A 19,318-nucleotide genomic window follows, 5' to 3' on the forward strand; every position below is an offset into this window, starting at 1 on the left:
TCACTGTCTCATGTTGTGTCCCCCAGTCACCTGTCCTTTTCTCCTTCCTCAGTGATCCATCATGGGTGCCTACAAGTACATGCTGCACCCTCACTGTGTCTCATGTTGTGTCCCCCACTGACATATATCTTCTCCTTCCTCAGTGAGCCATCATGGGTGCCTACAAGTACATGCTGCTCCCTCGCTGTCTCATGTTGTGTCCCCCAGTCACCTGTCCTTTTCTCCTTCCTCAGTGAGCCATCATGGGTGCCTACAAGTACATGCAGGAGCTATGGAGGAAGAAGCAGTCAGATGTCATGAGGTTCTTGCTGCGCGTCCGCTGCTGGCAATACCGCCAACTGTCCTCCCTGCATCGGGCACCACGGCCAACCCGTCCAGACAAGGCTCGTAGACTGGGCTACAAGGCCAAGCAAGGTGGGTGCATGGTGTTCTCTGACTAGTCATATATGCAGCCTCAACTTACAATGGCATCAACATACAACAGTTTCAACATACAATGGTCTTTTCTGGACCATTGTAACTTGAAACTAGACTCAAAATACAATGCTACGGACAGTCTAGATCTGTGAAACATGTCAATGGCTGGAAGAACTGTCCAATCAGAATCGGCAATTTACTGGTTAAACATCTGTATTACTGAAGCGTATGCACTGGTGTCTGGTAGCGCCCACTACAGTACAGGGAGGTGCAACATGTTCTGTACACTTTACCTGTACCAGGGTTACCTGTTCCTTTGGACACCAGGTGAGGGTGACTCCATGTTACTTTTTTTTTTAGGACATTGTGTGTTCTGTACAGGACCCTGAAGAAGCTTCAGTCTTCTACATAGACCAGTGTTTCCCAAAGAGGGTGCCCCCAGCTGTTGCAAAACAACTCCCAGCATGCCCGGACAGCCTTTGGCTGTCTGGGCATGCTGGTAGTTGTAGTTTTGCAACAGCTGTAGGCTCCCTTCTTGGGAAACACTGACATAGACACTGATTACAGTTCCCAGCAGGCTTTTCTTACTTTTATATGTAAGGATTGGCTTTATCTATATTTACTTATTTTTCTTTAATCCTCACATATTTTTCCTATTTTTGGATGACATTTTGGTGCCTTTAGAACCAATTACCAGGCTTCCATAGAGTTCTGGTCTCAACATACAATGGTTGTCCTGGAACCAATTAATATTGTAACTTGAGGGACCACTGTATTGTGAGGGTATGAGTGGGAGAGACCCCTGCAGGGCACTCGACCGTTTTACTGCTGTTGGCAATAGGGTAGGTTCACACCACATTTTTGCAATACAGTTTATCAGGTTTTTGACAAAAAAAAATGATTCCTCAAAACCTGACTAAACTTTATCAAAACGTGTGTACAAAATTTTATCTGTGTACGGTTTGAAAAATGCCGGGTGCATCCGTTTTTTTTTTAAGAAAAAAAACATACGTTTTGAACTTTTCACTCCATTATGAGTAAAGTTTCACTTGTTTGATTGAAATTCCAAGAAAAAAACCATATGGTAAAAACTGGATGGAACCATTTGCACATACAGTTCTGTACGGTTCCCATTGACTCCCATGTTAAAAAAAAAAAAAGTATATGGGTCAATACGGTTTTTCACCCGGACCAAAAACCATGGTAGGCCACGGTTTTCTGTCCAGAAAGTTTAGAAAAAGTGTGGCGTGAAAAACGGAGACAACCGTATACAATATGATGCATACGGTTTTGAATGGGAGGTCTATGGCCACGGTTTGCTGTACGGTTGCATACGTTTAAAAAAAAGTATCCAAAAACTGTGTAGAAAAATCGTGGTATGAACCCACCCTTACAAGGTGAAGTTAACAGACTGATCGGATGTTTGGCCTCAATGTCTTCTACTTGTTCTACAGTGGTCCCTCAACATACGATGGTAATCCGTTCCAAATGGACCATCATTTGTTGAAACAATCGTATGTTGAGGGATCTGTGCAATGTAAAGTATAGGACAGTGGTCTACAACCTGCAGACCTCCCAGATGTTGCAAAACTACAGATGTTGCAAAACTACAACACCCAGCATGCGGCTGTCCGGGCATGCTGGGAGTTGTAGTTTTGCAACATCTGGAGGTCTGCAGGTTGAAGACCACTGGTATTGGAGGTTATACTCTCCTGTCCCCGCCACTCCGCACCTTCACTGCTGCTCTGGATGTTGCCTTCCATCGCTGTCGCCGCATCCCCGACGCTCCGGCAAGGCCTATGCTTCCGCGGCATCCTCTCTCTCCGTCGCCGCCATCGCATCGCCACGCACGCCGCTCCTATTGGATGACGGGACGGCGTGCGCAGCGATGTGATGACGACGATAGAGAACGCCAGCCATGGAGGGTATCCCGAAGAGGACGTGCCGGAGCCCCGAGGACAGGTAAGTGATCGTCAGCGGACCACACGGGGCACCGTAAATGGCTATCCGGCGGTGGCTGAAGCAGTCTGCGCTGCCGGATAGCCGTTTATGCGATGGCCCCGACATACAAAAGCATCGTATGTTGATGCTGCCTTCAGTCCATAGACATCCAGGGCAGCGCCTGCAGATTTAAAGTGTTCAATATTTGACATGATGTCCATGAAATGTGATCAGTTTACGTTGCACTGGGTGTCACTCTGAAAACCCACTGCGATCACCCGTTATAACCCTATGAGGTTCGTTCCTCAGCTGCCAGATCCGAATCTCACTCCATGGACCAGTGTTTCCCAACCAGGGTGCCTCCAGCCGTTTGCTGTCTGGGCATGCTGTGAGTTGTAGTTCTGCAACAGCTGGAGGCACCCTGGTTGGGCGACACTGCCAGAGACTTATGCAGTGAATGAGTCTGGTCTGAGTGAGGGGCTTATTCAAATGACAGTAATTCTTTAAAGGGAACCAATCATCAGATTTGACCCTATATAACGCTTGGCAAAGCGTTATATAGGGTAAAATCTTTATTTTCACCATTCCCGGGGGACGCTCCTGCCCCCAGGGATGGTGAAGATATGAAGTTATAAACTAGTCGCCGCCGTAAGTAGTCACCTGGGCGGGTAGCTCTTCTCACCTACTCCCGTTCTTCGGCCGGCAGCGACGCCCCCTCTGCTTGATGGGCCGCATCATCTCTCTGCTCCGTCTGTTCAGTGAGCGGAACAATGACGCGGCCCATCAATCAAGAGGCGGGGGCGTCGCTCCCGGCCGAAGAACGGGACTAGATGAGAAGAGCTCCCTGCCCAGGGGACTACTTACGGCGGCGGCGGTGACTAGTTTATAACTTCATATCTTCACCATCCCTGGGGGCAGGAGCGTCCATCGGGAATGGTGAAAATAAAGATTTTACCCTATATAACGCTTTGCCAAGCATTATATAGGGTAAAATCTGATTGGTTCCCTTTAAAGCTTGATCTCTCCACTAACTTTGGTAATATTGGTCACATGGGCAAGAATTGCTGTGATGTGCGGCCTCATTTGCTAAGTGAATAGGGTCATGTCCATGGCCTCTTGTGTTTTGCAGTGAATCCTATTGTACTCCCAAGAGCTACTATGCACTTCAGTGAGATCGACAGTGTTCTTCGGCTGCATGACCCGTTTCATGGTTACCATGCAGCCCTAGCATAAACCTGCCATCATAAATTCTGGTTGTACCTCATGGTAGATCTTCTTAAACAATAACTATCCACAACAGCATTTCCCGACAACTGTGCCTTAACCACTTAGGGACCAAGGGCGTACAGGTACTCCTTCGCTCCCTGGTACTTAAGTACCACGGTCCTACCTACGGACGTATGCCCATGGTAAGGGGACTAGACCAGGGTGACTGAGATCGATCAGCAGGTACCCTGCGCAAATGCCCAGGGGGGTCATCAGACCCCCCCCCCCCCATATGTCGGAGATCGGCGCAAATCGCAGGTGAATTCACACTTGCGATTTGCTACGATTCCAGGTCATATGGGTCTATGGTGACCCGAAATATAAGGGGGATCGCGGTTGTCCAAGACGCCCACAATCCCCCTGAAGGGATAGGAGTGAGGTGGCAGGGGTGCCACCCCTCCTATCCCTGCTGTTGGCCGTCAAGAAGCGACAACCAATAGAAGATCGGCGGGGGGGGGTTAACTTTCGGTTTCCCCATTCTGCCCACCCACAATAGGCAGGGCAGAATGGGAAACCGACAGGGACCGGGCACCGGAGTCCACTTAACCATCGGTGGTGGCAGCAGGCGGCAGAAGAGGACCGCTATGCGGCTCCCTGGATCCTACAGAAGCCGGTGAGTTGCCTAGCAAAATCTTGAGGGCTACAGTCTGAGACCACTATACAGTGATCTCTAAACTGTAGTCGTCCAGATCTTGCAAATCTAAAACTCCTAGCATGCCCACACAGCTGTTTGCTGTCTGGGCATGCTGCGATTTGTAGTTTTGCAACATCTTGAGGGCCACAGTTTGGAGATCACTATGCAGTGGTCTCTAAACTGTAGCTCTCCAGATGTTGCAAAACTGCAAATCCCAGCATGCCCAAACAGCTATCTCGGCATGCTGGGAGTTGTAGTTGCGTACCTCCAGCTGTTGCATAACTACATATCCCGGCATGCCCTTCGGCAATCAGTACATGCTGTGAGTTAAAGTTTTGCAACAGCTGGAGGCACACTGGTTGGAAAATACCAGTGTGTCTCCAGCTGTTGCAAAAGTACAACTCCCAGCATGCACATTCTGTCAGTAAATGCTGGTAGTTGAATTTTTGAAACAGCTGGAGGTTTGCGCAGGGTACATTCACACGTGCTGGCTTACTGTAAGTCTTAAAGTCTCAGCTGCGGCAAATTCTTAGCCGCAGCGCAAACTCCTAGCGGGAAACTCACCGTAACCTGCCAGTGCGAATGTACCCTAAAAACACTACATATACACCCCCTTACACTGTTCCCTTCCCCCCAATAAAAACGGAACTTATTGTACGGCAGTGTTTCCAAAACGGAGCCTCCAGCTGTTGCAAAACTCCTCCCAGCATTTCCGGACAGCCACTGACTGTCCAGGCATTCTGGGAGTTAAGCAACAACTGGAGGCACCCTGTTAGGGGTATTCTACGCCAGTGATTCCCAATGTCCACCCCAATGCAATCCCTAATTTAGTCCTCAAATGTGCATGGCGCTCTCTCACTTCGGAGCCCTGTCGTATTTCAAGGAAAAAATTTAGGGCCACATATGGGGAGAAATTGCACTACCAATTTTGGGGGGGCTTTTTCTCCTTTTACCCCTTATGAAAAGGAAAAGTTGCGGTCTACACCAGCCTGTTGGTGTAAAAATTTTAATTTTTACACTAACATGCTGATGTTGCCCCATACTTTTTATTTTCACGGGAGGTAAAAGGGGAAAAAAAGACCCCCAAAATTTGTAATGCAATTTCTCCTGAGTACGGAAATACCCCAAATGTGGTCGTAAAATGCTCTGCGGACGCACAAAAAGGCTCAGGAGTGAGAGCGCACCATGTATATTTGAGGCCTAAATTGGTGATTTGCACAGGGGGGCTGATTGTACAGCGGTTCTGACATAAATGCAAAAAATAAATGCCAACATGTGACCCCATTTTGGAAACTGCACCCCTCACGGAACGTAACAAGGGGTATAGTGAGCCTTTACACCCCACAGGTGTTTGAAGAACTTTCACTAAAGTTGGATGGGGAAAAAAAAACTTTTTTTTTTTTTTTTTACTAAAATGCTGCTGTTACCCTACATTTTTCATTTTCACAACAGAAAATGGGGAAAAAAGCTCCCCAACATTTGTAACCCCACTTCTTCTGAGTGATAGCATACCCCATATGTGGATGTAAAGTGCTCTGCGAACTACAATGCTCAGAAGAGGAGCGCCATTGGGATTTTGAAGAGAAATTTATGTCCGGAATTGAAGGCCACGTGTGTTTACTAGAGATGAGCGAACTTACAGTAAATTCGATTTGTCACGAACTTCTCGGCGGTTGCTGACTTTTCCTGCATAAATTGGTTCAGCTTTCCGGTGCTCTGGTGGGCTGGAAAAGGTGGATACAGTCCTAGGAAAGTCTCCTAGGACCGTATCCACCTTTTCCAACCGCCGAGCCGAGAAGTTTGTGACGAATCGAATTTACTGTAATTTCGCTCATCTCTAGTGTTTACAAAGCTCCCATAGTGCCAGAACAATGGACCCCCTCAATTAACCCCTTCAGGACGGAGCCCATTTTGGCCTTAAGGACCAGAGCGTTTTTTTGCACATCTGACCACTGTCACTTTAAACATTAATAACTCTGGAATGCTTTTAGTTATCATTCTGATTCCGAGATTGTTTTTTCGTGACATATTCTACTTTAACATAGTGGTAAATTTTTGTCGATACTTGCATCCTTTCTTGGTGAAAAATCCGTAAATTTGATGAAAAATTTGAAAATTTAGCATTTTTCTAACTTTGAAGCTCTCTGCTTGTAAGGAAAATGGATATTACGAATACATTTTTTTTTGGTTCACATATACAATATGTCTACTTTATGTTTGCATCATAAAATTGACGTGTTTTTACTTTTGGAAGACACCAGAGGGCTTCAACGGTCAGCAGCAATTTTCCGATTTTTCACAAAATTTTCAAACTCAGTATTTTTCAGGGACCAGTTCAGGTTTGAAGTGGATTTGAAGGGTCTTCATATTAGAAATACCCCATAAATGACCCCATTATGAAAACTACACCCCCCAAAGTATTCAAAATGACATTCAGTCAGCGTTTTAACCCTTTAGGTGTTTCACACGAATAGCAGCAAAGTGAAGGAGAAAATTCACAATCTTCATTTTTTACACTCACATGTTCTTGTAGACCCAATTTTTTTATTTTTACAAGGGGTAAAAGGACAAAATTTTTACTTGTATTTGTAGCCCAATTTCTCTCGAGTAAGGACATACCTCATATGTCTATGTTAAGTGTTCGGCGGGCGCAGTAGAGGGCTCAGAAGGGAAGGAGCGACAAGGGGATTTTGGAGAGTACGTTTTTCTGAAATGGTTTTTGGGGGGCATGTTACCTTTAGGAAGCCCTTATGGTGCCAGAACAGCAAAAACCCACATGGCATACCATTTTGGAAACTAGACCCCTCGGGGAATGTAACATGGGATAAAGTGAACCTTAATACCCCACAGGTGTTTCACGACTTTTGCAAATGTAAAAAAAAAAAAAAAAATTTTACCTAAAATGCTTGTTTTCCCCAAATTTTTTTATTTTTAAAAAGGGTAATAGCAGAAAATACCCCTAAAAATTTGAAGCCCAATTTCTCCCGATTCAGAAAACACCCCATATGGGGGTGAAAAGTGCTCTGCTGGCGCACTACAGGTCTCGGAAGAGAAGGAGTCACATTTGGCTTTTTGAACGCAAATTTTTCTCTGGGGGCATGCCGCATTTAGGAAGCCCCTATGGTGCCAGGACAGCAAAAAAAACACATGGCATACCATTTTGGAAACTAGACCCCTCGGGGAACGTAACAAGGGGTTAAGTGAACCTTTATACCCCACAGGTGTTTCACGACTTTTGCATATGTAAAAAAAAAATTTTTTTTTTTACCTAAAATGCTTGTTTTCCCAAAAATTTTACATTTTTAAAAAGGGTAAAAGCAGAAAATACCCCCCAAAATTTGTAACACAATTTCTCCCGAGTACGGCGATACCCCATATGTGGCCCTAAACTGTTGCCTTGAAATACGACAGGGCTCCAAAGTGAGAGCGCCATGCGCATTTGAGGCCTAAATTAGGGATTGCATAGGGGTGGACATAGGGGTATTCTACGCCAGTGATTCCCAAACAGGGTGCCTCCAGTTGTTGCAAAACTCCCAGCATGCCTGGACAGTCAACGGCTGTCCGACAATACTGGGAGTTGTTTTGCAACAGCTGGAGGCTCCGTTCTGGAAACAGTGGCGTACCAGACGTTTTTCATTTTTATTGGGGAGGGGAGGGGGGCTGTGTAGGGGTATGTGTATATGTAGTGTTTTTTACTTTTTATTTTATTTTTTGTGGTAGTGTAGTGTTTTTAGGGTACAGTCGCACGGGCGGGGGTTCACAGTAGTTTCTCGCTGGCAATTTGAGCTGCAGCAGAAAGTTTGCGGCAGCTCAAATTTGCAGCCAGATACTTACTGTAATCCTCCGCCCATGTGAGTGTACCCTGTACGTTCACATTGGGGGGGAACATCCAGCTGTTGCATAACTACAACTCCCAGCATGCCCGTTGGCTGTCGGTGACTGCTGAGAGTTGCAGTTTTGCAACAACTGTAGGCGCACTGGTTATGTATCACTGAGTTTGTGACCTAACTCAGTGTTTCACAACCAGTGTGCCTCCAGCTGTTGCAAAACTACAACTCCCAGCATGTACGGTGCATGGTGTACGGTGACTGCTGAGAGTTGTAGTTTGCAACAGCTGGAGGCACACCGGTCGTGAAACACTGAGTTAGGTAAAAAAAAACTGAGTTTCACAACCAGTGTGCCTTCAGCTGTTGCAAAACTACAACTCTCAGCAGTCACCGACAGCCAACAGGCATGCTGGGAGTTGTAGTTATGCAACCAGCAGATGCACCACTACAACTCCCAGCATGCACTTTAGCTGTTTGTGCAAGCTGGGAGTTGTAGTTATACAACAGCTGAAGGTACACTTTTCCATAGAAAGAATGTGCCTCCAGCTGTTGCAAAACCATAAGTCCCAGCATGCCCATAAGGGAATGCTGGGAGTTGTGGTGGTCTGCCTCCTGCTGTTGCATAACTACAGCTCCCAGCATGCCCTTGTTGCATGCTTGGAGCTGTTGCTAAGCAACAGCAGGAGGCTGTCACTCACCTCCAACGATCCAGACGCTGCAGGTCAGTCCCTCGTCGTCTCCGCCGCCGCAGCTGCTCCTGGTGCCCCGATCCCAACAGGGGCGCCGGGGATCGGGGTCCCCAGCACCCGGGGTCGTCTTCCCGCACCCGCTCACGTCCTCCAGAAGAGGGGCGGAGCGGGTGCGGGAGTGACACCCGCAGCAGGCGCCCTGATTGGTCGGCCGGTAATCCGGCCGACGAATCAGGGCGATCGTGAGGTGGCACCAGTGCCACCTCACCCCTGCAGGCTCTGGCTGTTCGGGGCCGTCTCTGACAGCCCCGAACAGCCAGTAATACCGGGTCACTGGAGACCCGATTGACCCGGAATCCGCCGCAGATCGCTGGACTGAATTGCCCAGCGCCGACATGGGGGGACATAATAACCCCCCTGGGCGATATGCCGGGATGCCTGCTGAACGATTTCAGCAGGCATCCGGCTCCGGTCCTCAACCGGCTAGCGGTGGGGGCCGGAATTTCCACGGGCGTATGGATACGCCCTGGGTCCTTAAGGACTCGGGATTCAGGGCGTATCCATACGCCCTATGTCCTGAAGAGGTTAATGTAATAAGGGGTACAGTGAGCATTTACGCCCCACAGGTGTCTGACACATTTTTTTTGAACAGTGGTCCGTGAAAATGAAAAATGCTATTTTTCATTTGCACAGCCCATTGTTCCAAAGACCTGTCAAAAGCCAGTGGGGTGTAGTCACTGCACCCCTTATTAAATTCTGTGAGGGGTGTAGTTTTCAAAATGGGGTCACATGTGGGGGGGGGGTTACTGTTCTGGCACCACAGGGGGCTTTGTAAACACACACGTGGCCCCTGACTTCCATTCCAAACAAATGCTCTATCCAAAAGCTCAATGGCGCTCCTTATCTTCTGAGCATTGTAGTTCACCCGCAAAGCACCTGACGTCCACACATGGGATATTTTCATACTCAGAAGAAATGGGGGTTATAAATTTTGAGGGTCATTTTCTCCTATTACCCTTTGTAAAAATGTTAAATTTTGGGGGGGGGGGGGGGGAAAGCAGCATTTTAGTGAGGGAAAAAAATTAATTTACACATCCAACTTTAACGAAAAGTCGTCAAACACCTGTGGGGTGTTGAGGACCACCATACCCCTTATTTCGTGCTTTGAAGAGTGTAGTTTCCAAACTAATATGGCATGTGGGTTTTTTTTTTCCTGGCACCATAGGGGCTTGCTAAATGTGACATGCCCCCCAAAAACAATTTCAGAAAAACTCTCTCCAAAATCCCATTGTCGCTCCTTCCCTTCTGAGCCCTCTACTGCGCCCACTGAACACTTGACATACACATATGAGGTATTTCCTTAATCGAGAGAAATTGGTTTACATATTTTAGGAAGATTTACCGTATATACTCGAGTATAAGCCAAGACCCCTAATTTCAACCCAAAATCCCAGGAAAAGTTATTGACTCGAGTATAAGCCTAGGGTGGGAAATACCTCATCCCCCCCTGTCATCATCCAGACCCGTCATTAACATCCTCATCATCATCCCCCGTCATCATCCCACACATCCCCCGTCATCATCCCACACATCCCCCGTCATCATCCCACACATCCCCCCTTATCATCCCACACATCCCCCCCTTCATCATCCCCTTGTCATCATCCCGCACATCCCCCCCCCCTTCATCATCCCCTTATCATCCCACACATCCCCCCTTCATCATCCCCTTATCATCCCACACATCCCCCCTTCATCATCCCCTTGTAATCATCCCACACCCCCCCCCCCCTTCATCATCCCCACACCCCCCCTTCATCCTCTTCTCATCATTCGCCCTCAGTGGTCTTCAACCTGCGGACCTCCAGAGGTTTCAAAACTACAACTCCCAGCAAGCCCGGGCAGCCATCGGCTGTCCGGGCTTGCTGGGAGTTGTAGTTTTGAAACCTCCGGAGGTCCGCAGGTTGAAGACCACTGCGGCCTTCAACATCATCCAGCCCCCTCTCACCCCCCTTTAGTTCTGAGTACTCACCTCCGCTCGGCGCTTGTCCGGTCCTGCAGGGCTGTCCGGTGAGGAGGTGGTCCGGGCTGCTATCTTCACCGGGGGCGCCTCTTCTCCGCGCTTCCGGCCCGGAATAGAGGCGTTGCCTTGACAATGACGCAGAAGTACGTTGGCAATGAACGCACCTCTGCGTCGTTGTCACGGCAACGTGACTATTCTGAGGCCGGGCCCGAAGCGCTTAGAAGAGGCCTCCCCGGTGAAGATAGCAGCCCGGAACCACTATCCCACCGGACCACCTCCTCACCGGACAGTCCTGCAGGACCGGACCAGCGCCGAGCGGAGGTGAGTACTCAGAACTAAAGGGGGTGAGAGGGGGCTGGATGATGTTGAAGGCCGCAGTGGTCTTCAACCTGCGGACCTCCGGAGGTTTCAAAACTACAACTCCCAGCAAGCCCGGACAGCCGATGGCTGCCCCGGCTTGCTGGGAGTTGTAGTTTTGAAACCTCTTGAGGTCCGCAGGTTGAAGACCACTGCGGGTGGGGGAGTTCACTCGAGTATAAGCCGAGGGGGGTGTTTTCAGCACGAAAAATCGTGCTGAAAAACTCGGCTTATACTCGAGTATATACGGTATTTTACCCCTTGTAAAAATTCAAAAACTGGGTTTACAAGAACATGCGAGTGTATAAAATGAAGATTTTGAATTTTCTCCCTCACCTAAAGGGTTAACACACTTAATGAACGTAATTTTGAATACTTTGATGGGTACAGTTTTTTTTTAATTGGGTAATTTGTGGGGTATTTCTAATATGAAGGCCCTTCAAATCCACTTCAAAACTGAACTGGTCCCTGAAATTCCGATTTTTGAAATTTTTGTGAAGTTGGAAAATTGCGGCTGAACTTTGAAGCCCTCTGGGGTCTTCAAAAAGTTAAAACATGTCAACTTTATGATGCAAACATAAAGTAGACATATTGTATATATGAATCAATATATAATTTATTTGGAATTTCCATTTTCCTGATAAGCAGAGAGCTTCAAAGTTAAAAAAAGCTAAATTTTCAATTTTTTTTCATCAAATTTGGGAATTTTTCAACAAGAAATGATGCAAGTATCGATGAAATGTTACCACTAACATAAAGTAGAATGTCACGAAAAAACCTCTCTGAATCAGACTGAAAGGTAAAAGCCTCCCAGAGTTATTAATGCTTAATGGTCAGATACGCTCTGGTCCTTAAGGTGAAAATGGGTCTGGTTCTTAAAGGTTAAACAGGCACTGTCAGATACCAAAACTTCTGATTTGTTGTAAAGCATGTATAACCAATAGGTTTTGCAATTGCTTTCATTAGAAAATTTTCAGTATTTCTTAGTAGGGGTGTGAATCGCCAATAATTTGGCGATTCGAATCGCGATACTGTCATGTTGGCGATATATCGCGATATTCCCTATTAAAAGCTTGGGAAAACTTATTCTAGCTGAGAAAGAACAAGATCCCGCGAGAGTTGTCCTGTGAGTGCGTACGTTCTCCTTCCTGTTTGTTCTGAGTCTGTAGTCTCGCGGTAGCAGCCTGCGAGTGGGACAGAGCTGATAACAGGTACACTGCCAACTAGTGGTCAGGAGTTTGTGTTATAAAAAAAAAGACAGACAAATAGGACTGACTCAGTGAGTGAAATACAGTAAATGTTAATTATAATAATTTATTTAAAAAAATCGATTGTCAGAATTTTAAAATCGATTCAGTATTGCAGAACAAAAAATCGCGATAATCGCGCGAATCGATTTTATTTTTTTATTTTTTTTTTCTTACATCCCTATTTCTTAGTAGAAAAGCTAGTCAGACGACCCCACCTCCCTGCTTGGACACATACTAGTCTTGCTGTGTCCATGAGTCATCACCTATGTCATGGACACACTTCCTTGATTGACAGCTGTGAGTGCAGGGCTCAGACCTGGAGGAAAATTCCTCCCACTGTCGGCTTGTGTCCCGCTACTGTCAGTGAGGACAAGCTGGGAGTTGTAGTTTTGCTAATGCTAGAGGAGATGTGAGCAGACAGCATACTGAGGGAGGGGGAGGAGACCTGCAGTGAGGCCACACCCCCTCCCTTTGAGGAATTCGGACTAGTGAGCTAAACTAAGTGTGATAAAAAATAAAGGTGCAAGACACATAAAGATTAGATGTACATGGTCAGGATTAGGTACTGAGTGGTATATTTTAAAAAAAAATTATAATTTTTTTTAGTTTTTTTTTTTGTTCTGGCTGGTACGCTTTAAGCTGTTGCAAAACTGCAACTCCCTGTATGCTAGGAGTTTTGTTTTGCACCAACTGGAGGCACACTGACCTATAGCACTTAAGGCCATACTCCTTTCCCATCTTACACCTTAGACATTATGGGGGAGATTTAACAAAACCTGCGAAGAGGAAAAATTGCCCATAGCAACCAATCAGAGCGCATGTTTAAAGAAGCCAGTGAAAAATGAAAGTGATCTGATTGGTTGCTATGGGCAACTGGTCAACTTTTCATCTGCACAGGTTTCGACATCTCCCCTGTGTACTGTTAGACTTCCAGTTCTGTTACCTACACTTTCCTCATATCATGGTGTCCATCAGTAATGGAGCTCTGCTAGACGTCATTGACTTGTGATAAAGTTTAAGTTTCCGTTTTTGATGGCTAGCGTAATGCAGAAGACCTGTGACTCAGAGCATAATAAAAACAAGAAAAGATAGAAATAATAATAGTAATTTGTGTCTTTTAACTAGGGATCGACCGATATTGATTTTTTATTTTATTTTTTTGGGGCCGATACCAATAATCTGGGACCTTTCAAGCCGATAACTTATACAGATATTCTGTAGCGGGCGCTTTAAAACAATGAACTGCAGCAGCTTTTGCAGGGCCAGAGAATGCCGTCGCCACTGGCTTCTCTCCCCTGCCTGTTCTGGAGTCCTCCCTAGTCCAACCACCACCGCCGCTGCCCCATTGCCTCCCAATCCCCAGTTTTATAATTACCGGGGTCCTTGCTACTTCTGGCTCCGGCGGCATCCTGAGCGGTCACTGTGCGCACGGACAGTGACGTCTCGTAGAGGAAGTCACTCGTCATTGAGCAGTGCAGGACGCCGCAGGAGCCAGAAGTAGCGCGGACCCCGGGCACAAGTAATTATAAAACCGGGGATGGGGGAGGCAATGTGCGGTCTGCTCCATTTCCCCAGGGAACTAACAATCATGTTATGTTGATAGAGAAGGCCAGGGTTATGAGTGTCCTCAGTTGTGCGCTGCGGAATAAATAATCTTATGTTCTATACACTAAAATTCTTCTCTTCATTCATAGGCTATGTTATCTACCGTATCAGAGTTCGCCGTGGTGGCCGCAAGCGCCCCGTTCCCAAAGGTGCAACCTATGGCAAGCCTGTGCACCATGGTGTGAACCAGATCAAGTTTGCTCGCAGCCTGCAATCTGTTGCTGAGGTATGGAAACAAACATGATTTATCATTTTTATATGTCTGATGTAATATTACTTGTGCAGAGCAAATGATTTCCTGACATGAACAATATGGCGCCAGTCTTCCAGGTCCTGCTGTGGCTTAGTAGTTTTGTTGGCAGAATACATGGCTTATATCTGAAATGGTCTTCTGTTGTGGGGCTGGCACCAGGTAGCCTGGACATCTTGAGCACTTGTGGCTTAGACCAAACCAAATACAGATAGGTACTGTCCGGCACCGCCACTAGCGGATAAGTCTAGATAAAATAGGCTACATTGTTGCCAGATGTATTTGAAGTATAGTGGTGCTCTGTCTTAACAGCTTGTCAGATCATATCCAGTGGTACAAAATAGACGGCAACTCACCAGATCTTTAGCTTATTTATCAGTCATATTCACATCTTGACAGGGGGGGGGAGACATGCGGGGGATGTAGATGAACGGAGGCTACAGCTACCATTGTACACTAATTGTGCTTTATCGGACCCCTCCTGTATAGTGTTAAAGTGCATACAGTTCCGTCCGGTTTTATAAAAAAACATTAGTTATTTTGATTTTGTCCTTTTAATGGGAGGGGTATTGGTTGGGGACTTTAGGATGCAAATGCACATGTGCAAAGTTAAAAACCGTATACGGTCTCCTGTAAGGGATACAACATGGTTGACCACGTTTGTCTCCGGTTTAAAAACCATACTGCAACCGCATAGGGTTTTTTTTTTTTTTTTTTTACATGGAAGTCAATGGGAAACGCACCATGTATACGGTTTTTACTTTGCACATGCGCATTTGCATCCTAAAGTCCCCACCAGGGATCGACAGATTATCGGTTTGGCCGATATGATCGGCCGATATTCACGATTTTGGATGTTATCAGCAATTACCTTGCCGATAATTAGAGATGAGCAAACTTACAGTAAATTCTATTCGTCGCAAACTTCTCTGCTCTGCAGTTGATAACTTATCCTGCATAAATTCAGCTTTCAGGTGCTCCGGTGGGCTGGATAAGGTGGATACAGTCCTAGGAGACTCTTTCCTAGGACTGTATCCACCTTTTCCAGCCCACTGAAGCACCTGAAAGCTGAAATAATTTATGCAGCATAAGTCGTCAACTGCCGAGCCGAGAAGTTCGTGACTAATCAAATTTACTGTAAGTTCGCTCATCTCTACCGATAATGCACCGCCTTGGCCAGAAACAGTTGCCGCTGCCACATTGCCTCCACATTGCGCCCGCTTTAAATCATTAATCTGCAGCGGCTTCTATGGGGCCAGGGTGGGGGGGGGATAGAAATAGCTGATAACTTATACCGGAATATAGGTATAAGTTATCGGCTATCGGCCCTAACCTCCAGAGTATCGGCCCTAAAAAATCTATTGGTCGATCCCTAGTCCCCACCCAACACCCCTCCAATTATAAACTGACTAAATTATCAAACGTATGTTTTTTTTTTTTTTTTTTTTTTAAACGGATGGAACTGTATGCACTTTTAAAAACTGTATGTGTTTTTATACTGTGTACTGTATACTTTTTTCCATACTGTTCCATCCGTTTTTTTTGCCATATGGTTTTCTTTAGAAAAACGGATTGAAAACAGTATGGCATAAACGTGATGTGAACCCAGCCTAATACCTAAAGTGTTTCAGGCTGGGTTCCCATTACATTATCCCCCATACGGGAGCGCATACAGCAGGGGAGAGCTAAAAACTTCCCGTATGTAATTCTTTACAAAGCAGACCGCAGTGAAGTGTTCAGTCGGCTCATTTTTGCCCCGTATGCGCTTTTTCCCCCCAGCACCTAAAACAGTTGTCGACCACCGTTTTATTCCGGTTGTAAAAGCGCATACTGGGCAAAAATGAGCCGACCGAACGTTTCACTGTGGTCAGTCGGCTCATTTTTGCCCAGTATGCGCTTTTACAACCGGAATAAAACGGTGGTCGACAACTGTTTTAGGTGCTGGGGGGAAAAAGCGCATACGGGGCAAAAATGAGCCGACTGAACACTTCACTGCGGTCTGCTTTGTAATGAAAGGCATACGGGAGCGCGAGGTTTAAGCTTTTCCCTGCCCTTTGCGGGAAAACGTAATGGGAACCCAGCCTCGTGCAGCACAGTGGCATGGCTAGTTCATTCTCTATCCCCCTTTCTGATGGAGTGCTCCTGGTCTCTACAAAGCTAGTAATGGGTACAGGACTTCATGTAAACCTGAAAGGACTGATGCAGTTCCCTGAATAAAGCCAAATTATGCTTGGCAACGTGTTATATGGTAGAATCTTTATCTTCACCATCTCTGGGGGACATTCCTGCCCCCAGGGATAGTTGAGATATGAAGTTATAAAGTTGCCATTTGTTATATATGTTAAAATCTGTTGCTTGGCTCCCTTTAAGGCTGTTAACACACTATAAAAATTCATCCGTTATAACCAGTTATTAATAACGGACGTTATTTTGTGACTGGCGAATGAATGAAATGGTGCATGCACTATTTCTCCCGTTACTATCGTCCGCTATTAATAATGGGTTAATGGATAATGTAAAAATCCCATAGACTATAATGGGATTTTCTAACGGCCGTTAGGGATCTGGAATTTGGGATTGTAACTGCCGTTTAACGGACGATTTTCAGGGTTTTTATAACAAACGTTTATAACGGATGAATTTTTATAGTATGAAAGCAGCCTTAAATGTAACCTTAATGACTGAACACAGCTTCAAATCTGAAGATTCATATGAAATTTGCACAGGATCTTGTACATGTGAGTAAACCCTCTAAGAAGTATTTCAGAGTTAAGTTTGTGGCATCTTCATAGGTGATGCCATAAATTAGAGATGAACTTCTCGGCTCGGCAGTTGATGACTTTTCCTGCATAAATTAGTTCAGCTTTCTGGTGCTCCGGTGGGCTGGAAAAGGTGGATACAGTCCTAGGAAAGAGTCTCTTAGGACTGTATCCACCTTTTCCAGCCCATGGGAGCACCTGAAAGCTGAACTAATTTATGCAGGAAAAGTCATCAACTGCCGAGCCGAGAAGTTCGTGACGAATCAAATTTACTGTAAGTTCGGTCATCTCTACGCATAAATGTCTGATACAGGTTTAATTTTTTTGGACTCGCACCCATCTAGAGATCATGGACCCTTTAGCCTAGTTGTGGCCACTGGAAATGGTTGAAAGGCCAACAGCCGCCCTCTTGGATTTATAATGGAGGCATAAGTTACAGTATGAATCTAATTGGTCTCTGGTTCTTCTTTAGGAGCGTGCTGGCCGTCACTGTGGAGGGCTGAGAGTTCTTAATTCCTATTGGGTGGGTGAGGACTCCACCTACAAGTTCTTCGAGGTCATTCTCATTGACACCTTCCACAAGGCAATCAGACGCAATCCAGACACCCAATGGATCACAAAGGCTGTGCACAAGCACAGAGAGATGCGTGGCCTGACATCCGCTGGCAAGAAGAGCCGTGGTCTTGGAAAGGGCCACAAGTTCCATCTCACCATTGGTGGCTCTCGTCGTGCTGCCTGGAGAAGACGCAACACTCTTCAGCTCCACCGTTACCGCTAATTGGGATAGTTCTTGTAAATTTGGCAAAAATAAAGTTGTTTGGACAAATGTGTGGTTCTAGCTATAATTTCTCTGAATAATTTAAGGCAGGGGTTCTCAACCAGTGGTATGCATACACCTGACGTTGCTTGGAGGTGCTGCACAGCGCAGGAGGACATCTCCCATCAGTGTGGCCCGCCGAACGGGACTCCGGGAATGGGACATGCTGTTTACCCGAACAAGCCCCCCTTAATTTTATAACTTTTGTCTGCAGGTACCCACAGACATACTTTCACCCTTTAGGGTACAGTCGTGAAAAAGGTTGAGAACCACTGATTTAAGGCACACTACACTGAAAAGCAGCTAGACTGCCTTTAATGTTCTGTCATTCTAGAATGAGGGTACAGCGACAAGTGTCAGAAAATCTGCAGACTAATTGCAGAAAATCTGCAACATTTATTCTAAATTGACATGATGTAGACTTGATTCACACCACAGGCCAATTTCTGCTTTGAATTTTTTTTCTTCTGCAGCATGTGAAGGGAATTTATTTTATAAATGCTGCAGGCTATATAGAAAATGCACCATTTGGTACATGTGGTCCTACTGTGAGGATGTAGCCTATTTTGGCCTTCATGACCATTTTGATGTACCTATAACTCGCTGATCTTTCCTGACCGTTTGTGTAAAAAAAAAATTTTTCTTATCCCTCAATTTAACAGTCTTGATGTTGCCTGTTATCAAGCAGCCTAATTATATACAAATGCACATTTGGGATTCTTTATTGGATTAAGCGCAGGGGTCTCAAACTCGTGGCCCTCCATATGTTGCAAAACTTCAATTCCCAGCATTCCTGACAGCAGTTAGCTGCAATAAATGGCTGGCTGGGCATGTCCAGGCATATGCTGGGAGTTGGTTATGAAACATCTGGAGGGCCACCAGTTTGAGACCCCTGGATAAAGGGGTAATCCACTGCTCAGTGTTTAGAACAAACTGTTCCGAACGCTGGAACGGGAGCTCGTGATGTCATAGCCCCACCCTCTAGTGTCACACCCTGCCCCCCTCAATGCAAGTCTATGGGAGGGGTGTGATGGCTGCCACGCCCTCTCCCATAGACTTGCATTGAGGGGGCAGGGCTATGACGTCACAAGCTCCAGTGTTTGGAACAGTCTGTTCCAAATGCTGAGCAGCGGAGTACTGCTTTAAGGTCTGGCCACTGTCAAAGGAATGAACATGATTGCCCCCAATGTTTTTATAAGCATGAACCCTGGGTACCAGTGCACCCGGGGTGTACCAAAAAGTCGTCACATTTATGCCACCGGCCATAGTTCAGAGATTCACCCAATCTCTTTTACAGTTGGTGGCACAGAATACCTCCACCAAAAGTGAAAGGAAGTAAAAATGAGGCAACAAGTGCATAAGATTATTTTTCTGTCCATACAGATTTAGGGAAAATTAGATGACTTTCTTTTTGCATACACTCTGGTTTTGGATTTAAATGAATGGTTTTGGATACTGATATTTTTTGCATTGGCCTGATATT

General features: G+C 46.0%; 1 protein-coding gene across 1 annotated transcript; it reads left to right on the top strand.

Annotated features, from left to right (window-relative positions):
- The first annotated feature begins 200 nt into the window (after positions 1-200).
- Positions 201-17,844, top strand: LOC130357098 (60S ribosomal protein L15). Its single transcript, XM_056559463.1, has 3 exons — positions 201-414; positions 14,099-14,235; positions 17,491-17,844. Exons 1-3 carry the CDS (start codon positions 243-245, stop codon positions 17,794-17,796), a joined length of 615 nt encoding a protein of 204 aa, XP_056415438.1. The 5' UTR covers positions 201-242; the 3' UTR covers positions 17,797-17,844.
- Positions 17,845-19,318: the final 1,474 nt, after the last annotated feature.

Source organism: Hyla sarda, chromosome 2 (assembly GCF_029499605.1).
Source record: "Hyla sarda isolate aHylSar1 chromosome 2, aHylSar1.hap1, whole genome shotgun sequence".
Taxonomy (NCBI): Eukaryota; Metazoa; Chordata; class Amphibia; order Anura; family Hylidae; genus Hyla; species Hyla sarda.

What these genes read in the sequence shown, in the direction of transcription:
- LOC130357098 (XM_056559463.1), top strand. Translation starts at nt 243, where the DNA reads ATGGGTGCCTACAAGTACATGCAGGAGCTATGGAGGAAGAAGCAGTCA. An exon ending in GGGCTACAAGGCCAAGCAAG is followed by an intron (nt 415 to 14,098) that starts GTGGGTGCATGG and finishes CTTCATTCATAG; the next exon opens with GCTATGTTATCTACCGTATC. An exon ending in GCCTGCAATCTGTTGCTGAG is followed by an intron (nt 14,236 to 17,490) that starts GTATGGAAACAA and finishes GTTCTTCTTTAG; the next exon opens with GAGCGTGCTGGCCGTCACTG.